Genomic DNA, 15,886 nt, shown 5'->3' on the forward strand with positions numbered 1-15,886 from the left:
GCTATAATAATTGCTTAGGTTTTTACTATGCGTTCCGCCGTGCTGGCTGATGAATCTTCCACTTTGGTATCCAGGTATTCATCAGTGCTGTCATATGAAACTCCCATAAAATGATACAAAACTAGCCCTTGAATGCCTTGAAGCAGTAAAATCCATCGTGTCGGGGTGGTTTATGTCCACCCAGAAGAAGACTGGCTGCTCTGCAGTACAGAAGATCTGGTATAACATTGTGTTGTTGAGGCCAGCAAGTGTTGCCGTGATAAAATGCCTTTTGTTGGGGTTGTTCAAAGCAGTAGCAATATTCTTCAACACGTCGCCATCAGGAGAGGACAAGGCCGGGAATGAGGATCCATCACTTTCCTCCTGGGAATCTGCTAGGTGACAACCCTAATTGCTCTCTTAACACTTCTATCATACTCCTAGCAGCATAATTTCCTGTAGGTCAGAGAAGTGTCACTCCCTCTGGTGCCAGAAACTAATTCATTTCTTTCCACGTCGTTTCGATTCCTTGCGTAGGATTCTCACAGCGACAGGGACGAGCTGGTCACAGGCCCTGTTTGTAATTCTCTTAGACGTGTCAGTTGTAAAACTTAATTTAAAGTTGCCTTTTTTCTTTTTTTAAAGAAAGTCATTTTTATCAGAATAATCTACCAGTTGCAATATTTTCAGATAATAAATACATGAGGGATTATTCCTCTTAAAAGGCTGTGTTTATCAGAGTTCATTTTGATGCTTTTCCGCAGCTGGTGGATAGAGCAGAGTCCTGGAGAGGCAGACGTCGTATCTTGGGTGCTTGCTCTGTGGTTCCTGAGGTTGATTTGCCTTTACTAAAGAAATACATTCCGGAAAACAAGATCTGCAAAATCCCGGGGGAGGGACGTGTCACATCCTGTGTGCGCGACGTATTGTTGAAGAGCAGTAATCTTTATTGGTTGAAGATTAGGCTCTTTTTCCAGTTTAAGCTGTAGTTCGCTCTGCTCCTTCCAGCAGAGTGAGCTGTTGTTGTCTTCATAAACTGTCTCGTGACTGAAGTGGGATCAGGCCTGGCAACTGTGAGATTTTGGGGGGGGACAGGCGGTTATCAAGTAAAACCTTGATTATTTTATTTTTTTACTAAATGAAGAGTAGGCAGTGGAGGGGAGGTGGTTGTTATAGCTGGCCACGCTGTGCCTCCAGGCCAAGATGAAGGTGAGGGCGTAGAAATTAGTACAAATAAAAGGTAATCAAAGCTTTAAAAACGAAAGTAGATTCAGATTTAGGAGACCTCATTATCTCCATCCTCAAGCTCGGATCGGTCTAGTTCCTGAAACTGGACGTGTGGATCTATCAAGTCATGAGTGCCATCATAAGGGGGAAGAACAAGAGGTGTCAGAAGCCATGGGGCCATTCAGGGAGCTACAAGCTGGAAAATAGCAAAGTTATACAATCTGTAATTATTCTTTCCTTCCGAATTTGTTGCAGTAGCTTGAAGGAGAAAATGTTGGACGTTGGGGCTGTGCAGAGGAAACCTATTTTTGGACAAGGGAACCACAGCAGGTGTCATCTGGCCTTGATGACAAGGTTGTATGTGACACCGCGTGCAGAAGCAGAAATTAAACAGCATGAGATGGAGTTCTGGGAGACTTTCAGAGGTGTAGTCAGTGCAACCAGAACAATGTTTGTACCCTTGTACAAAACCCCGGTGAGATCTGGTCTGGAGTATTCCAAACCACTCAGAACACTTATGTTTACGGAGGATGAATTCACAGCTGATCCAGGTACAGAGGAGCCAAGAGAGCTTAAGGCAAAAAGTTAGGAGACCTTAATCCGTTAACTTGGTGAAATAAAATTTGAGAAGGTTTTGGGGTTTTGTATATAAAGGGGAAGAAAATAACTGTTTTAACTTGAGGATGGTTTTGGTCCGTGGGTTTAGATTTAAGCTTGCCATAAGTAAATTTAGACTGGGAAACAGAAAAAGGTGACTGACCAATAAAGAAATAAGTTCTGGAAGCATCTTCGATGGCTATACTGACAAAGCTGATTTTCATTTGAATCTCTTAAATTTGTGAAAGACATTATATGGCATAACTGAAATAGCAGGAAAATGGACTTTGTCATCCATGAGATTCAGGAAATTCCCACCAGCTCCAGCTGGTGTCCAGAACCAGAAACAAGGAATCCCAGTAGGTGGTCCCGTTCTCCTCTAGCTGCAGAACTCAGGGGAAGTCCAGCCCTGGTAGGAATCTGCATTCAGCCCGAGCTCCACCCACCCAGAAATCAAAAGTGACTTAGAGTGGGAGTTTGAGGTCCAGTTCTGTGTACTAATGGGGATCCAAAAAAAACAGACATATGTGCTTTTCTTGGCAGTGCAGTCAGTATATTACCATCCCTTAATACAGCAAAGAGAGAGAAAGTGATCCCAAAATTAAATTAAAGGTTTTATCTTTAAAAATCATGGAAATTTTCCACCAGAAGGTTGAAAGATTAAAAAGGAAAATAAAAATCATGATACACCATACAAAACCTTTAGCATGAAGAGGAATGGTAAAAGGGAATATTTAAAAGCAGTGGGATGATGTCTCTCACCTCAACTAAGCGACTGTGAAAATTAGAATGTAAATTAATTTGTGGCATAAATCCGGTTGTGATACAGAAGTGTAAGACCCAAAAAAAACCACCCCAGGCCAGATGGAGTTCAAGATGTTTCCTCAAGGCAAAGGCAGCCACACCTGAGTTAATATAAGATGTAAGAAAGCCAAAAACATCATTCTTTCTCTGCGTTGTTGAGTGCTTAGGTGTCGTGTCCTCTGCTTTTCTCGGATGCGAGCGTGAATTCACCTAGGACAAGTGGAATGTCGGTAACCAGCCACAAAGCACCATATGTATTTCCAGTGCAATTCAGCTGTCAGACATGTCCAGTCCTTTCCTACTGGAATAGATTTAGGAAAATAAGCACATCCACCTCCGCAGTGATTAGCATTAACTACGTAAGTGTAAAATGCCATGCAAATGAAGGTGCGTGCTGCACAGCTGCTTTGCCAGTGGAAGAGCGATGGACTACTCCGCATTGCAGGCCAGGGCGATGGCACGTTTTCCCACAAACTCAGTTCGGGAGTGATTTTTAAATCTGCAGAGAAGCTACTGTTACAAGTTGAATAGGACTGCCTGGAATAACAGCAACTTTGGGGTTATGTTTGTTTTAAGTTTTGATTTATTTTGTGTTGTGGTTACCGAATGACGCCTGTAAATGCCGCCTTGAAAGGACTTTCTCTTGCTCATCTAGGCTCCGTGTAGGTGGAGCGTGAAATCTCTTTTGGCTTTTTCAATGCTCCTCCGAAATTTTTAGCTTCTCCTCAGGCTGCGGCAAATTGATTTTTTAAGATTTTTCACTTTATTTTCTAAGGCTGTGTTATGCTGCTCTCCAGACATTACGCAACTGGGTTTGGCGTATTTTTAGTAAATATGTTAGTGGTGATGGAGCGTAACCGGGGGGGGGTGCAGTTTAGCAATAGTTTTTAAATGTGCTGTATCCTTTTTTAACTAGTGAGATTGTTCATTAAGGTCTATGAATACTTTCTAATCAGTAAAAAATAGGTTTCTTGTGACGGTGTCCTTCACAGCTTTTGCTTTTTCACTTCAGTTTGATGCATTTTTAAGCAGTTATATTGTGCTGGTTTGTATTAGAAATGTGGCCTCCCCATAGCCTGGCAGGTTTTGTAATTAGTCGGTGGTTGCTTAAATGATGAAATCACAAGGGAGTGCAAACCGAGCATCTGAAGGACGGGGGAATTTCTAGTCCCACTTCACACCTTCGACAGACAAGACGGGGAGGAAGAATTGGCCACGCGTATCCTCTGGGCAAGCGCAGATCGCATAGGATGTGGTTGGAGAGTCATCTTAAGCGAGCGTATGGCTGTGTTTGTGCCAGAGGCTGGTCCTGAACTTCCCCGTCCCCTCTTGGCCACGTGTTCCCACCAGGTCCCTTTCCCTAGCACTAGTGGTTACTGCCTGGGCAGTGAGTTGCACTGATCTACCAGAACACTAAGCCTGCAGAAGGTTTGATATATCTTAGATAAGTTTAAGGTGATCACAGAGCCAAAGTATAAAATCTGCTCCATCGCTCCGTGCACAGAAAGGAGAAAACGACTGAAGAAAATGAGCGGGTTTATTGATGATAAACTTTGCCCATGATTTTCCCTTCTGCACTCTTTCCACCATAAAATAATGCACGGAGTAAGAAATTGAGCGCTCAGACTGAAATAGGGCCCCATCAGCACGTCAGTGCTGCAGATCGGAATGTTGCAGAGGAATGCTCTAGCTGGCTTTGTGGGAATTAACCTGACTGTCAGAAGAATAGAGCATGGTGGTGTGGAGCCCAGCATGGGCTGATTTAGTCTCCGTAGCTCTTCTGAGTGCCGCTGGTACCCACTCCAGCTAGCTGAGAGTTGGGTCAAGCGTCTCCGTGGTATGCTTTAGAGCAGTGCTCAAATGAAAGCACAAGCTGGATGGGAAGCACAGGCTTGCAGAGCCTCAGAAGAGCTAATTGCATCAGTGGGAGGCTTTGAGAAGTTTGTGGAGGATGCTGATTTCTCGCAGGAGGCCCACTAGCTTGTTTGGAAGCTATCTGTGAAACCTCACTTAATGAGATGTGAGAAAGCTGCAGAAGAAAGAGCAGCAGTGAGCTTCTCCAGCTCTCTTGCTGCACTCAAATCAGCAGGTGCCGGTGTGATCCTTCACATTGTTAACTGTAGGTGTCCAACTGTTTGTTGTTCTAGCCCAAAATGAAGGGTTTGGGCACCTACTGCACTTGTTCATGGTGCTTTTGTTCCCATTATTGGCACGACCCTTCATGCAGCAAATACAAGAAAGGGTTCGCTGTAATTAGTCAAGTGAAACCCATTCTGAGTGAAACTGGGTCCTGAGCTGAGTGCTGGTAACAGGGTTCTTCTGCACTCCCAGACACAAGGACAGGATGGCCTAGGTCTCACGTCCACCCAGGGAGTCCTGCCAGGAGCAGCAGGAGATGGACAGAGACAGGGCTGGAGACAAGGCTTACAGCATCAGGTGTGGTGAATCCAAGAGATGGGACACAAGCTATCTACATTGTGGATCCAAGGTCCATCCAAGAAATAGGGCCAGAGAGAAGACAAGAGAGAAGTCCGTACCTACAAGTGAGGCTCCCAGGCTGAGCTTCTGGACCATGGGCAGAAGATGGGGGTGAAGGTCCCGGTGAGGCTGCTCAGGGCAATTAAAGCCTGTAGAAGCACTCAGGGCAATGACAAGCTCTTTATTTTATTAATATAAACTTAATTCCTTCTCATCAATGACAACAGTTGGGTAGTCTGGAAGAAAGTCAAAGGATCTGTGGGGTAAAGGAGGGATGCAGTGAATTTAGCCTGCAGAGTGAAGGAGAGATGGGTGGACCTGGAGGAGTCTGTAACGTGAGGAGGAAGGTAAGATGGGGACAGTCACCAGGATGGGGGCAACTCGGATCCACTCGCACGGGCCAAGCATTGGCCATGGGAAGAGGTAGATAAGGGTATGGTGCAAACCACATGCCTCATGTGGGACTCCATCAACCTGAAGCGTAGGGGAGTGGGAATTTGGTGGTGGAATCTGGTAGTGTCAGCCAAGGACAAGTGGTAGTGACAAAATATCTCCCGCGGCTTGTGGCCTAGATCCTACTGCTGGCATCCATACAAGAGAAGCCATAATCTCATTACAACTCCCCTTCCCTTCTTCGCAGTGCTTAGGAATTTAACAAGAGCATTGTTTAAAATACAGTTCTTAAAAAAAAAAAGAAAAGTCATGCATTCAAAATGTTCTCAACTGAAAGAGCCTCTTATCGTTTGCAGATACGGCAGACGTCCTCGCGATGAGACGTGGTTTCAATAGGCAAATACATTGCTCATCACTTCAGCATGACAAAGGGTATTTGTCCCAGTGCTCTCATGCACAAAGAAGCCAAGCAAGAAAAAGAACATAAGTCATAGAAATACTTGAAGGGAGGGGAAAAAAACCCCAACTATGTAAGGACCTCAGCCTGTAAGAAGCTGCTTTGGATGCAGTTGTTTCCACTAATCTGACTGAAGATTCTCCTGTGTTCCTGTGGGGTTTGGGACATAAATGTTTGGGATATAAATATAGTGGAGCTATAGCTTACAGCTAGCAAGGCTGGCCCGGTATCCGAGTGGCACAGTTAAGGGATAACCTGATCCTTGCCTCCGCAGCCATGGTGTGTGTGAGGTTTTACGTGCACGCCGGCACAGTAAAGACGTTAGGCCAAATGGATGCGGTCTCATTAATTCTTGAAGAGAAGCCCGCTGCCAGTTCTGGTAGCGCTGCGGCTAATTGCTGCCCGTATAATCTAAAGCACCTCGCTCGAGCTCCTCGTGCATTGGTTTACTCACCTATAAAATCATGTTTAAAAATATTATCGTATAGCTTAGCTGCTCCTAAGACTTAACTGAGACCGTGTGAACCTCTTGCGTGTGGTTTAAAATGACGTTGCGTCAGCGCAGTGTCGATATTGTTCACAAGTCAGAGATGAATCATGTTTCTTCAACACTTGGATCACTCTTTGGTTTGATTTTAATATGGCTGTTTTCGTAAATAATGGCAGATCAGTAACTTGCTACTCAGGGAAAGTGCTTGTGGGTTAAATTAGTTGTGGCAGAGGTCGTAGATTATTTCCTGAGTCATTTGCAGTTATCCTTTATGGATTAAACATGGTGAGAATATACCGAAAGTATATAATAAAGTTAATGAAGAGTTATCTCTTTATTAATGCCATGACATCTGTGCTTCATAACACGTATTGTTGCAGCCATGATTACCTTGCAGCCAGGAGGTAGCAGAAGAGCCTGATTATGCCTCGCAGCAAGGGGAAAATCCTCGTGCTGACCGTCAAAAGAGGAGACACCGTCAGATTTATGCCAGCTTCATGGTAATCAAGTGGTAGCAAGACCTTTTTTCTCTGCTTTCCCATCACAAGGGGCGCGTACCCTTCTCTTCGCAGAATAGTTTTCAGCTGATACAACCCCCCTCTAGATTTCCTGGGTCACTGGCAGCTTCTAATCGTGTATATAAATGTGAAGGTGGCTAGCAGGGGCTGATCTCACACCAACTTTTAAAAATTCAGCAGGAGGTCTTTGTGCTGCCAGTACTTTTTGCCCTCTGCATCTCGCCATTTGCTTCCAAGGGGTGGGACGGGGTTCAACATTATCATATTCTATATAATAGCGCCTGCCGTAACGCTTCTGCTTTATTAATACTATTTTCTGGCAGTATAGATCTACATTACATCAACTGATACCAGCATAGGCAGTCTGGTAATGGAACACTTGTTAATTCAGCAGCATCACTGTGTCAGATCTACGGTCGAATGAAAATAACAGCAGCCATCTCTTGCATGGTTTCTTCTGTCTGTAGAGCCAGGAGATCACATAGTAGATTGAAGCATTTTTCTCATCGTAATGTAGGAATCAGACAGTGACATTTAGCAATATAGTGAAATACAGGAAATATTGAGATATATCTTAATATATTCCTATATAGGAATATAGTGGAATATAGGAATCGGGGAGTGAAATGGCTTGTTCAAGGCTGGGCTGTAGGCAGTGGCAAGGCAGACAAGGGAGTAGTCACAGTCCATACAATGATTGCAAAAATTATATATACACACACATATATATTTTTATATATATATATAAATTATACATATAGATTTTTTGAATGAGGACTTTTGTATTAATACCAAAATAAATAATATTTTATGTAAACTGGACTTGATTTTCCATCATTTGTGAAGCTAGAAAGAAGGAGAAACCCTTCAGGCTTTTCCCTTTACGTGAAATAACATCCATCATGAATACAAAGCAGAAAATAATTGTCAGGCTTCACGCAGCATCCCGAAATGATCCCAGCACATTGTGACTTGTTGGGACACTTTTGAGTTAAAACTTGGTATAATCTTAGCAGCGGTTGGGATTTTCATTTGCTTTTAATAGTATCAGTGTAGTAAGGACAGAGCAGATTTTTTTTTTTGGCCAACAGAGTCTTGGAAGACTTGTTTACCATCTCCGAGACCTTAACTTCATAAATATTAAAATGAGTTATCAGGAAGGGCTCTTTTTTGTAAATCTTATTGTATAATCCTTGCCAGGGCTTAAACATTTCAGCTGGAGCCACTGGGAGTATAAATATATTTTAGAAACAGTAAGTAAGTGCTAATGATATTCTCACAAGGCATAAAACAAATTATCAGAAGGCGTTGGTACATTTTCTAACCCATTTGGAGAGTTGCACAGTTTGCTTAGACTGAATAAAAACCCTGTAAAATAGTATTTTGAAACCGTTTCATCCGAACGAACTGAAATGTTGTTCTATAAGAGATGTTTCCTTTTCCCGGTAGCCATATAGCCTAAATTGCACAGGAGTGCAGGCGTCTGCGTTTTGGTACACACCTTCAAATTGGGGTACCTTGAAGCAAAATCTCTTTTCCTGATATATTTCATTCCCTTTGTAGACGGTGTGATTTTAATGCCTCTGGGGATTTGCATAGGTTTTATTAAACGGCGTAACTCTCTTCAAGTGAAACTTTTTCAAGTTGCACGTTTTATTAGGTTCATGTTAAAATTTTTTAGAAATGTAGTAGGCCATGTTGTATTTATTGATTCCAGTAACCAATGGCAAAGGGATGTCATGTTTGCAGAAAGCTGAGGGGTTGCGAAGCCAAGCATCAGTTTCTCCCCTATGGAAAGGAGAGCCTGAGGAAGATGGGGAGAAGGCTGAGGGGAGACCTCATTGCCCTCTACCGCTACCTGAAAGGACGTTGTAGAGAGGTGGCTGTTGGCCTCTTCTCCCAATTGAATAATGACAGGACCAGAGGACATGGCCTGAAGTTGCGGCAGGGGAGGTTTAGATTAGAGATTAGGAAGAATTCCTTTATTGAAAGAGTGGTCAGGCACTGGAACAGCCTGCCCAGGGAGGTGGTTGAGTCACCATCACTAGAGGTATTTAAGAAACGTCTAGATGTGGCACTTCGGGGCATGCTCTAGTGACAGAGATTGTAGGGGTTTGGAGGGGTTTTTTTGTGTACGTATAGTTGGACTCGATGACCTCCAAGGTCCTTTCCAACCATGAAGATTCTATGATTCTATGAAATGAGTCAATAGATCCAGGTAACTGATCCAGAATGTGGCTTACACCATCAGCCGTGGTGGACCACACCACCATTTCTGTAGGTCTGTGTTGACTTGACTTCAGTGATGGCTACCGAGAAAAAGTAGGAGAGAGGGTGCAGAGTGGCACAAACTGTACTGATTGAGGGTACCATAAAATCAACCCACATTTTTGCTTCCGTGTCTGTTAGGTGATTGCATCATTTGCAAGGATAGTCCTAATGTTTGAGATAAACCTTCCTACAGGTGACACCCGTCTTGATCAGAATGTGCTACATGGGTGTTACATGGGAAGAGTGATGGCTATCCTATTTAAATGAGCTTGTAGACAATAGCCAAAGAGCTTTTGGCTACAAGCAGTATCCCAAAATGTATATTTAGGATTGTTGGGGTTTTTTTTATTTCTGTCTCTAAAAATGATGATGACAACCCATTTTACTTTGACTGAGTAACGGAAGAACCTTGACCAAGGTAGATTGGACAGTGTCTGGTTCTTGGTGGTTCCTCTGCAGAAGCTGCTGCTGCCTGGGAGAGGTCTATGGTAGAAAGCTCAAGTCCCGTGGCGCTTCTGCAAATGAGTGTTTAGGTCATTTAAACTTGAGAATGGTGTTAATGAGAGTTTTCAAAGGAAAGACGGAAAGAAAAAATTAGGTCTTCCCCGGTGGGTTTCAAAAATTTGCTGCAGGAAGACTGTCCAGAGGTTCATAATTTGCTGATATTCAAGTTCTTTAATGCATTTTAACCACTTTCCGGCATTGTATGCTTGACCTTGTTACAGTATTTTTAATAAGGTTGATTTAAACTATTTAGGACAAGGCATGTCAGAAATAAGTGAAGGAAAAAAAAAAAAAGGGAAAGATCAGTTACTAACCTGGATAGCTCAGAACCCAGCATCTCTGTCTCCCCTTATTATTTCGTTTGGGATTTTCTGATTACACTGTGATTTTCACATGGGAGATAAAAATTAACTTTGTTGGGCGTTCGGAGGAGCGGTACACAGATTTGGCGATCTTCTGAAAAAACAGCCTTAGCTCTATCCTTTAAAGAGAGGGTTTTGCCTATGTGGAGACTTAAAACGTCTCTACGATATTGTAGCTTGAAATCAATTTTGACTGACAAAATGCCAGTCAGGAGACGAGCAGAAGAGGCTCGGCTGGAAACGTGATACTTCCTGCAGCAGGGTACTCGCACCCTATAGTAAATGGTTTTTTTTGTGCTGGAGGGCTACGTCTGGGGGGGAAACAATCCCAAAAGCTGGGCAGACCTCATGCCAAGGTTGCACCCGTTGTGTCCATCTTTCGGGAAGAACACAGAGCAATTTTTGCTGGTGGCATAAGAGCAAGTTTTAAGCAAATCTAATGGTATGTTGTTAAATTAAATCATCAAGATGTAGTTTCCGTTTATTTGAAGAATTGTATCAGAATTGTTAAGGGGTTAGATGTGTTAGGGGCGGTGGGAGCCGGTGTTGGAGCAGGACTCCAATGAGTTAGGGCATTGTAGGAAGGTAAAAAAGCAAAAAGATGGGAATCATCTCAAAGATTTTAAAATTTAAGTAAAATTTTTACACCCTAGGGTAAAATCAGGGAACAGAGGCTAACCTTATCTCTGGTTAAAACTGCCGATGTTTTTCATATTTGCCTTTTCCAACACAGCTTTGTAAATAGTGGGATCAATACACTTTTATAAGAACAGTTTCTGGAAACGGTTAAAAAAAAAGAGTCATCATTCTTAAATTAAATTGTTGGCAGAAGCAAAACTGTTGAAGCTTCCCAAGTTATAGGTGGTGAAGTGGGCAACAGCTTATAACGAGAAAAAAATATATATGCATTTCACCTCTTGAATAACAGACTCATGTTTGTAGTGATGTGATAACACACTCTGGAAGAGCTTTAGGAATGTGGGTAACGTTGCCATCTCCGCTGCCTCTCCGTGTCTCCAAAATACCCCCTGCTTGTATTTCCCGATGATGCACCCTCGAAACCCCCCACAGCAGCTGTGACCTTTCGCCAGGTCCTGAAGTTTGAAGCTGGAGGAGCTGTAAAATAGCAGAGCTCACCCGCAGGACAAAATACAGTGACGGGCTGGAAGGAAGCAGGCGTTTTCCCCAGGGGGAAATGGTGGAGGCAAACAGTGGCCATGGAGTATTCGGAGAGTGAAGGCGATTCCTCCGACGAAGAGTGCTGTTTCTCGGGGAGCAGCGATGAGGAATCCTGCGCCCAAGTCCAGAAAGCGTCCGAGTCAGTGCTCGCAAGCAAGGCTTGCACGTAATTATTTGTGGCATTTGATGGTGTGCACTTCTAATAATCATTTGTTGCATTTGATGCCCTGCACTTAAAATAATTTACTTGTTCTGTGCCTTTTCAGCAATTACTTTTGCATTTAATGCCATGCACTTCTGGTAGTCACTTGTTGTATTTAATGCCACGCACTTCTAGTAATTCCTTGTTGCATCTAATGCCGTGCACTTCAAATAATTAGTTCTGGATTTAATACTCTGCGCTTCTAATAATAATTTGTTGCATTTAATGCCATGCGCTTCTCGTAGTTACTTATTGCATATAATGCTGTGCCCTTCCAATAATTACTTTTGAATTTAATACTCTGCACTTCTCCTAATTACTTGTTGCGTTTCGTGCCAGATGCTGTAGCTGGGGGCCGCCTGTCGAAATACTGCCTTTTAAAACATGGGCTGACAATTTGTTGTGCTGGAAGGTGACTGAGGTTAATTCGTAGATCGGTGGTGTGGCCCTAGGTGTGTTTGTCATTTTTAAGCCTACGTGAGGTGTTGGCAGCGTTCGGAGGTCTGAGCATGTCTTATGTTTCACAGATGATGCACATAAAGGTTTAACGTTTGTATAGAACTGAAAATAAGTTGTTTTTTTTTCTTTTCCTTCTGTTTTTAGAAATTTGACGAGATTTTTAATCCTGCTTGCAGCCTGATTGGTAAACACCCCCTAACACGAGAGCACGCGAGGTTTATAAACCCACTTGCAATCGATTTAGACTGTGGAACAGAAAGCTGCTTTTCCCCCGTCAATGTTTGCGGGACGAGGGTCGTGCAGGGGTCGCAGAGGGGGGTTTGTAGGGAAGGATGCGCAGGAGGGCTTTGGAGATATCCAAAGAGAGTGATTTCTTGACTTAGCGCTTCGTATGTGAGCCACTTTATCATTCATTTAAAAAAAAAACTTGTTTTTTTCCCTGACTTACCAGTTATTTCTACTGGTGCAAAACATAAGGAAACCTCGGAATCGCGTGACTTTCTGCGTTAACAAAAACCCTGCCGTCCCTCTGGTTCGGGTGTTTGTGCCAAGTGGGGTGCCTTTTGGGAGAGCGCCTTCCTTCTACATTAATTTCATGCTGATTAAAAGGATGCATTCCACGATAGCGGAAAGCGTAACAGCTACTTGTGCGTTTTAACCTCTAATGTTAAGGTTTATTTAAAATGTTTGAACTGAAGCCACCAACAGCTGTATTTTACTTGTTTCTAATCATAGAATACACTAACTATAATCGTATCTGTGATCTATAACTATAAAGGTATAAAATGTCTTTTCATGGCAGAAAGGCATCTGAGATAATGGGAGAGATAAGTTTTAACTGGACTTAATGAACAACAAAAAAGTTTGCATACTCATTTTAATGTATTAATATACCGGCAAAAGTTGGCTACAGCAACCTAATGGGCTATTAAATATGATCATTCCTTATCTGTGGTTCTATGATTCTTATCCTCTCTATATTTACCAGATTTTTAGAAGTTAATGGGGGTAAATGTCTACTGCTATTCAGCTACTTCTTTCTACTTGCTTTAAATTACCATAATTTTGTTTATCGGTATGGGTAAATTAGCACTAATATACACTTAATTTCATTGAAAATAGACTGAAAGACAGCGTTCACATGTAAGCTTGAATATGGACGTTTCTTTCATTTGTATTTCTGCTTGCTCTGTTTTAAAGCTATTAAAGATAGTTCAGAAGAAATTAAAGTTAATTAATGGTTACCTTAAAGGGAGAGTGTACATTTCTGTATAAGGGCACATGCACCACCCTTTTTTAATATATTACCGCTTTAATACCTCCAGTCTTTAAGCAGGGGAGCTGCTATTTCTAACAGCATTTTTAAATCTCATTTTCTGCTTCAGTGGTGTGGTTTTCCAGTCTAAATGAATTAGGTGTGTTTAAAAGAGGTGGGTCTCTTTTGCCTGTAATCCACTTACCTTTCATACCTGGAAAGGTTTGGAGTGAATTTGAATAAAACAGCGCCTCTGCATCCGGTATGTTTGTTTGGCCAACACAGAAAATGCAATGGCATCTCTTGAGCCCTGACAAAACACCAAATCGGTCTGTTTAAAATAAATTAACTTCATATTTTCTAGCTTGGGCTGGCCACGGCCAAATTCTCAATGGGTCAGGGAAAGGGAGAACACAAAACATCTGGTCAGGAAGATACAGAAAAAATGCTAGGTGCAATATTTTTAATTTCTGAAAAGCTGAGGAAAAAATACCAGTACCATCCGTGTTTTAATGCCGAGACCTTTCCAAAGCTCCATCCTATTGAGACCCCCTTTTATAGGTGCAGTCTCAGCCTCCCCCGTGCCCAGACAACGAATGCACAGCGAGTCCTAAAGCCTACCATGTACGATGAACCTGCTCTGAGTCGTGGAGCTGACGTCCCACTTAACTAGATGCGTCATGTTCCAACACTGAGCTGTTATGTAGGTTTTGGGGGAGAAGGACATAAGCAGAAGTCTAAATGTTCATAAATAAATCTATGTAAATGGCTAGTATTTTTATAAAGCTGTTTCTATTCAGATGTGCACAGTAAGAAACAAAGGCTTTGCCTAAACCAGACGAAAAGCCTGGGCTGATGCGTGGCTGGGTATCATATTTACAAGGGGAACCTCTTTCTTTTTCTCCGCTCACATGGGGGTTTTAGCTTTTGCGTGCTTGAAGCCTGTACGGATGATGAACATCCAATCAATACAGGGAAAAAGCTATGAAACCCAGAAATTTATTCTTGAAGTGCTTTAAGAACGCAGTATAGTTAGAAATAAAAAGATTGTCGTGAAAATAATACAGCTTACTTAAAAAATGTATTTTTTCTTTCAGGGAGGATGTCAGAACAGCCAACGTCATCGCGGCTGAAGCAGTAACGTGTCTGGTCATAGACAGAGAGTAAGTACATTGTTTTCCAGTTTCGGGATGGGGTCTGTCTCTGGTTCGCACCTTTTACAGTTTTTAACTAGAGCCTTTGATCATGTTCTCCAGAGCGGTCATTTAATTTTGAGTAAAATGGTCACAGTGTGTCCTTGATGAAGTAGAGGGAAGGTCCCCCTAAGTCAATAAGACAAAACTCAGTAGTGACAAATGCAGGCAATTATGGAAGCGCAGAAAGACAAAATGGAAATAAATGGGGAGGTGGCATTGCTGCGGAAACGGATTCAGGCATTATGGTGGAACACAGAGTGAGTTCGTGTCGGCAAAATGTCATGAAAAGCATCAAGCTTCTGGAAAATGTTAGAGCAAGATGTTGTTATTCTAGTCCATGCGGGAGTGGAGAGCCCTCGTCCAAAGGACGTAGCCCTGCTTGGAGCTCTGCAGCTCAAAGGAGATAGAGGCAATCGTAAGAGTAAAATAGTGTCTTATGTAGGGATCCTGAAGGAATTAGGGGTTTTAGTCTAGAAGAGAAATGTCTGGGCTCTAGAAAACAGTGCTGCAAATTCAACTGCTCTCTACAATTGTTGGGAATGGCATTAAAAAAATGAGCATTACCTTGAAAATTCAGTGTGACTCTTGGGGTGCTTTTCCAGTTGCAAGGGCAGTGAAGGACTGGTGGAGACCATCAAAAAGTACAGACAAATCTTCCATGGGAATCCTTCCAAGCCTAGCTCTGTGAAACCACGGGAGAAGCGGGGCGGATGAATGGGGATCAACTTTTCACTGCCTCCCCCAACGCAAGAGGTCAGATGCTGGGTTAGGAGTGACCTCTGAAGCCTTTGTATTCTGCTGAGATATATGAGAGATGCTCGAGGATCTTGTAGGGATGATCTACGTACAATCGATCCTGCTTTGACACAAGCGTTTTGTATTCAGTTGTCTTACAGTCCTTCATTTCTAGAAATCGAGTGTTCTGTAATGGCTGAACTGGGGAATAGTACTTCAAAAATCCTAGGTCTTTTGATATGTTAGTTTGTTTATGATAAATTAAAAAAAATTATGGTCTATCCACTGAAAACAGATGGCGAACCTCAGGACTGTTAGCTGAGCGGCTTTCTTATACACAAACAAGGTAGCCTGGAGGATAAAAGACACGCTATCCCTTACCATTCTGTGGGACAAAGAGGAGAAGAATTGTCACAATTAGGTCATTTAGCAAGCATTAATTCAGAGAAATACAAAGCAATTCAAAATTATTCACGGAATTTTTCTGAACACTTCTATAAGGGATATTTTTGTTTTGCACTGTAAGCATTAGAGAACACAAATAACTAGTAATTGCAGAGCCAGTCTGTCCCGATCATTTTACGGACTGTTTCTTTGCTTGTCTCTTGTGCTTGCTTCTCAGTGTGTAATGCCCTTGAAATAGTAAGGAAGCACAAGTTAAATTTAAACTGATGAAGCTGTAGTTAATCTATACCAGAGATTCTAGTAATGCTCTGCAATTAGTAGCAGAGTAACACTATTTACAAGAATCCTATTCATAGTGCAAGAGAAGTAATGCTA

At 42.4% G+C, this 15,886-nt stretch overlaps 1 protein-coding gene across 5 annotated transcripts in view; it reads left to right on the plus strand.

The window, feature by feature from the left end:
- Positions 1 to 15,886, plus strand: part of PRKG1 (protein kinase cGMP-dependent 1) — a 530,425-nt gene that overhangs the window by 432,465 nt on the left and 82,074 nt on the right. For all 5 annotated transcript variants that reach the window (XM_074590625.1, XM_074590626.1, XM_074590627.1 and 2 more), the window contains one exon: positions 14,273 to 14,338. In XM_074590625.1, coding sequence (XP_074446726.1) covers positions 14,273 to 14,338 — 66 coding nt within the window. The remainder of the gene's footprint in view (positions 1 to 14,272; positions 14,339 to 15,886) is intronic.

Source organism: Larus michahellis, chromosome 6 (assembly GCF_964199755.1).
Source record: "Larus michahellis chromosome 6, bLarMic1.1, whole genome shotgun sequence".
NCBI lineage: Eukaryota > Metazoa > Chordata > Aves > Charadriiformes > Laridae > Larus > Larus michahellis.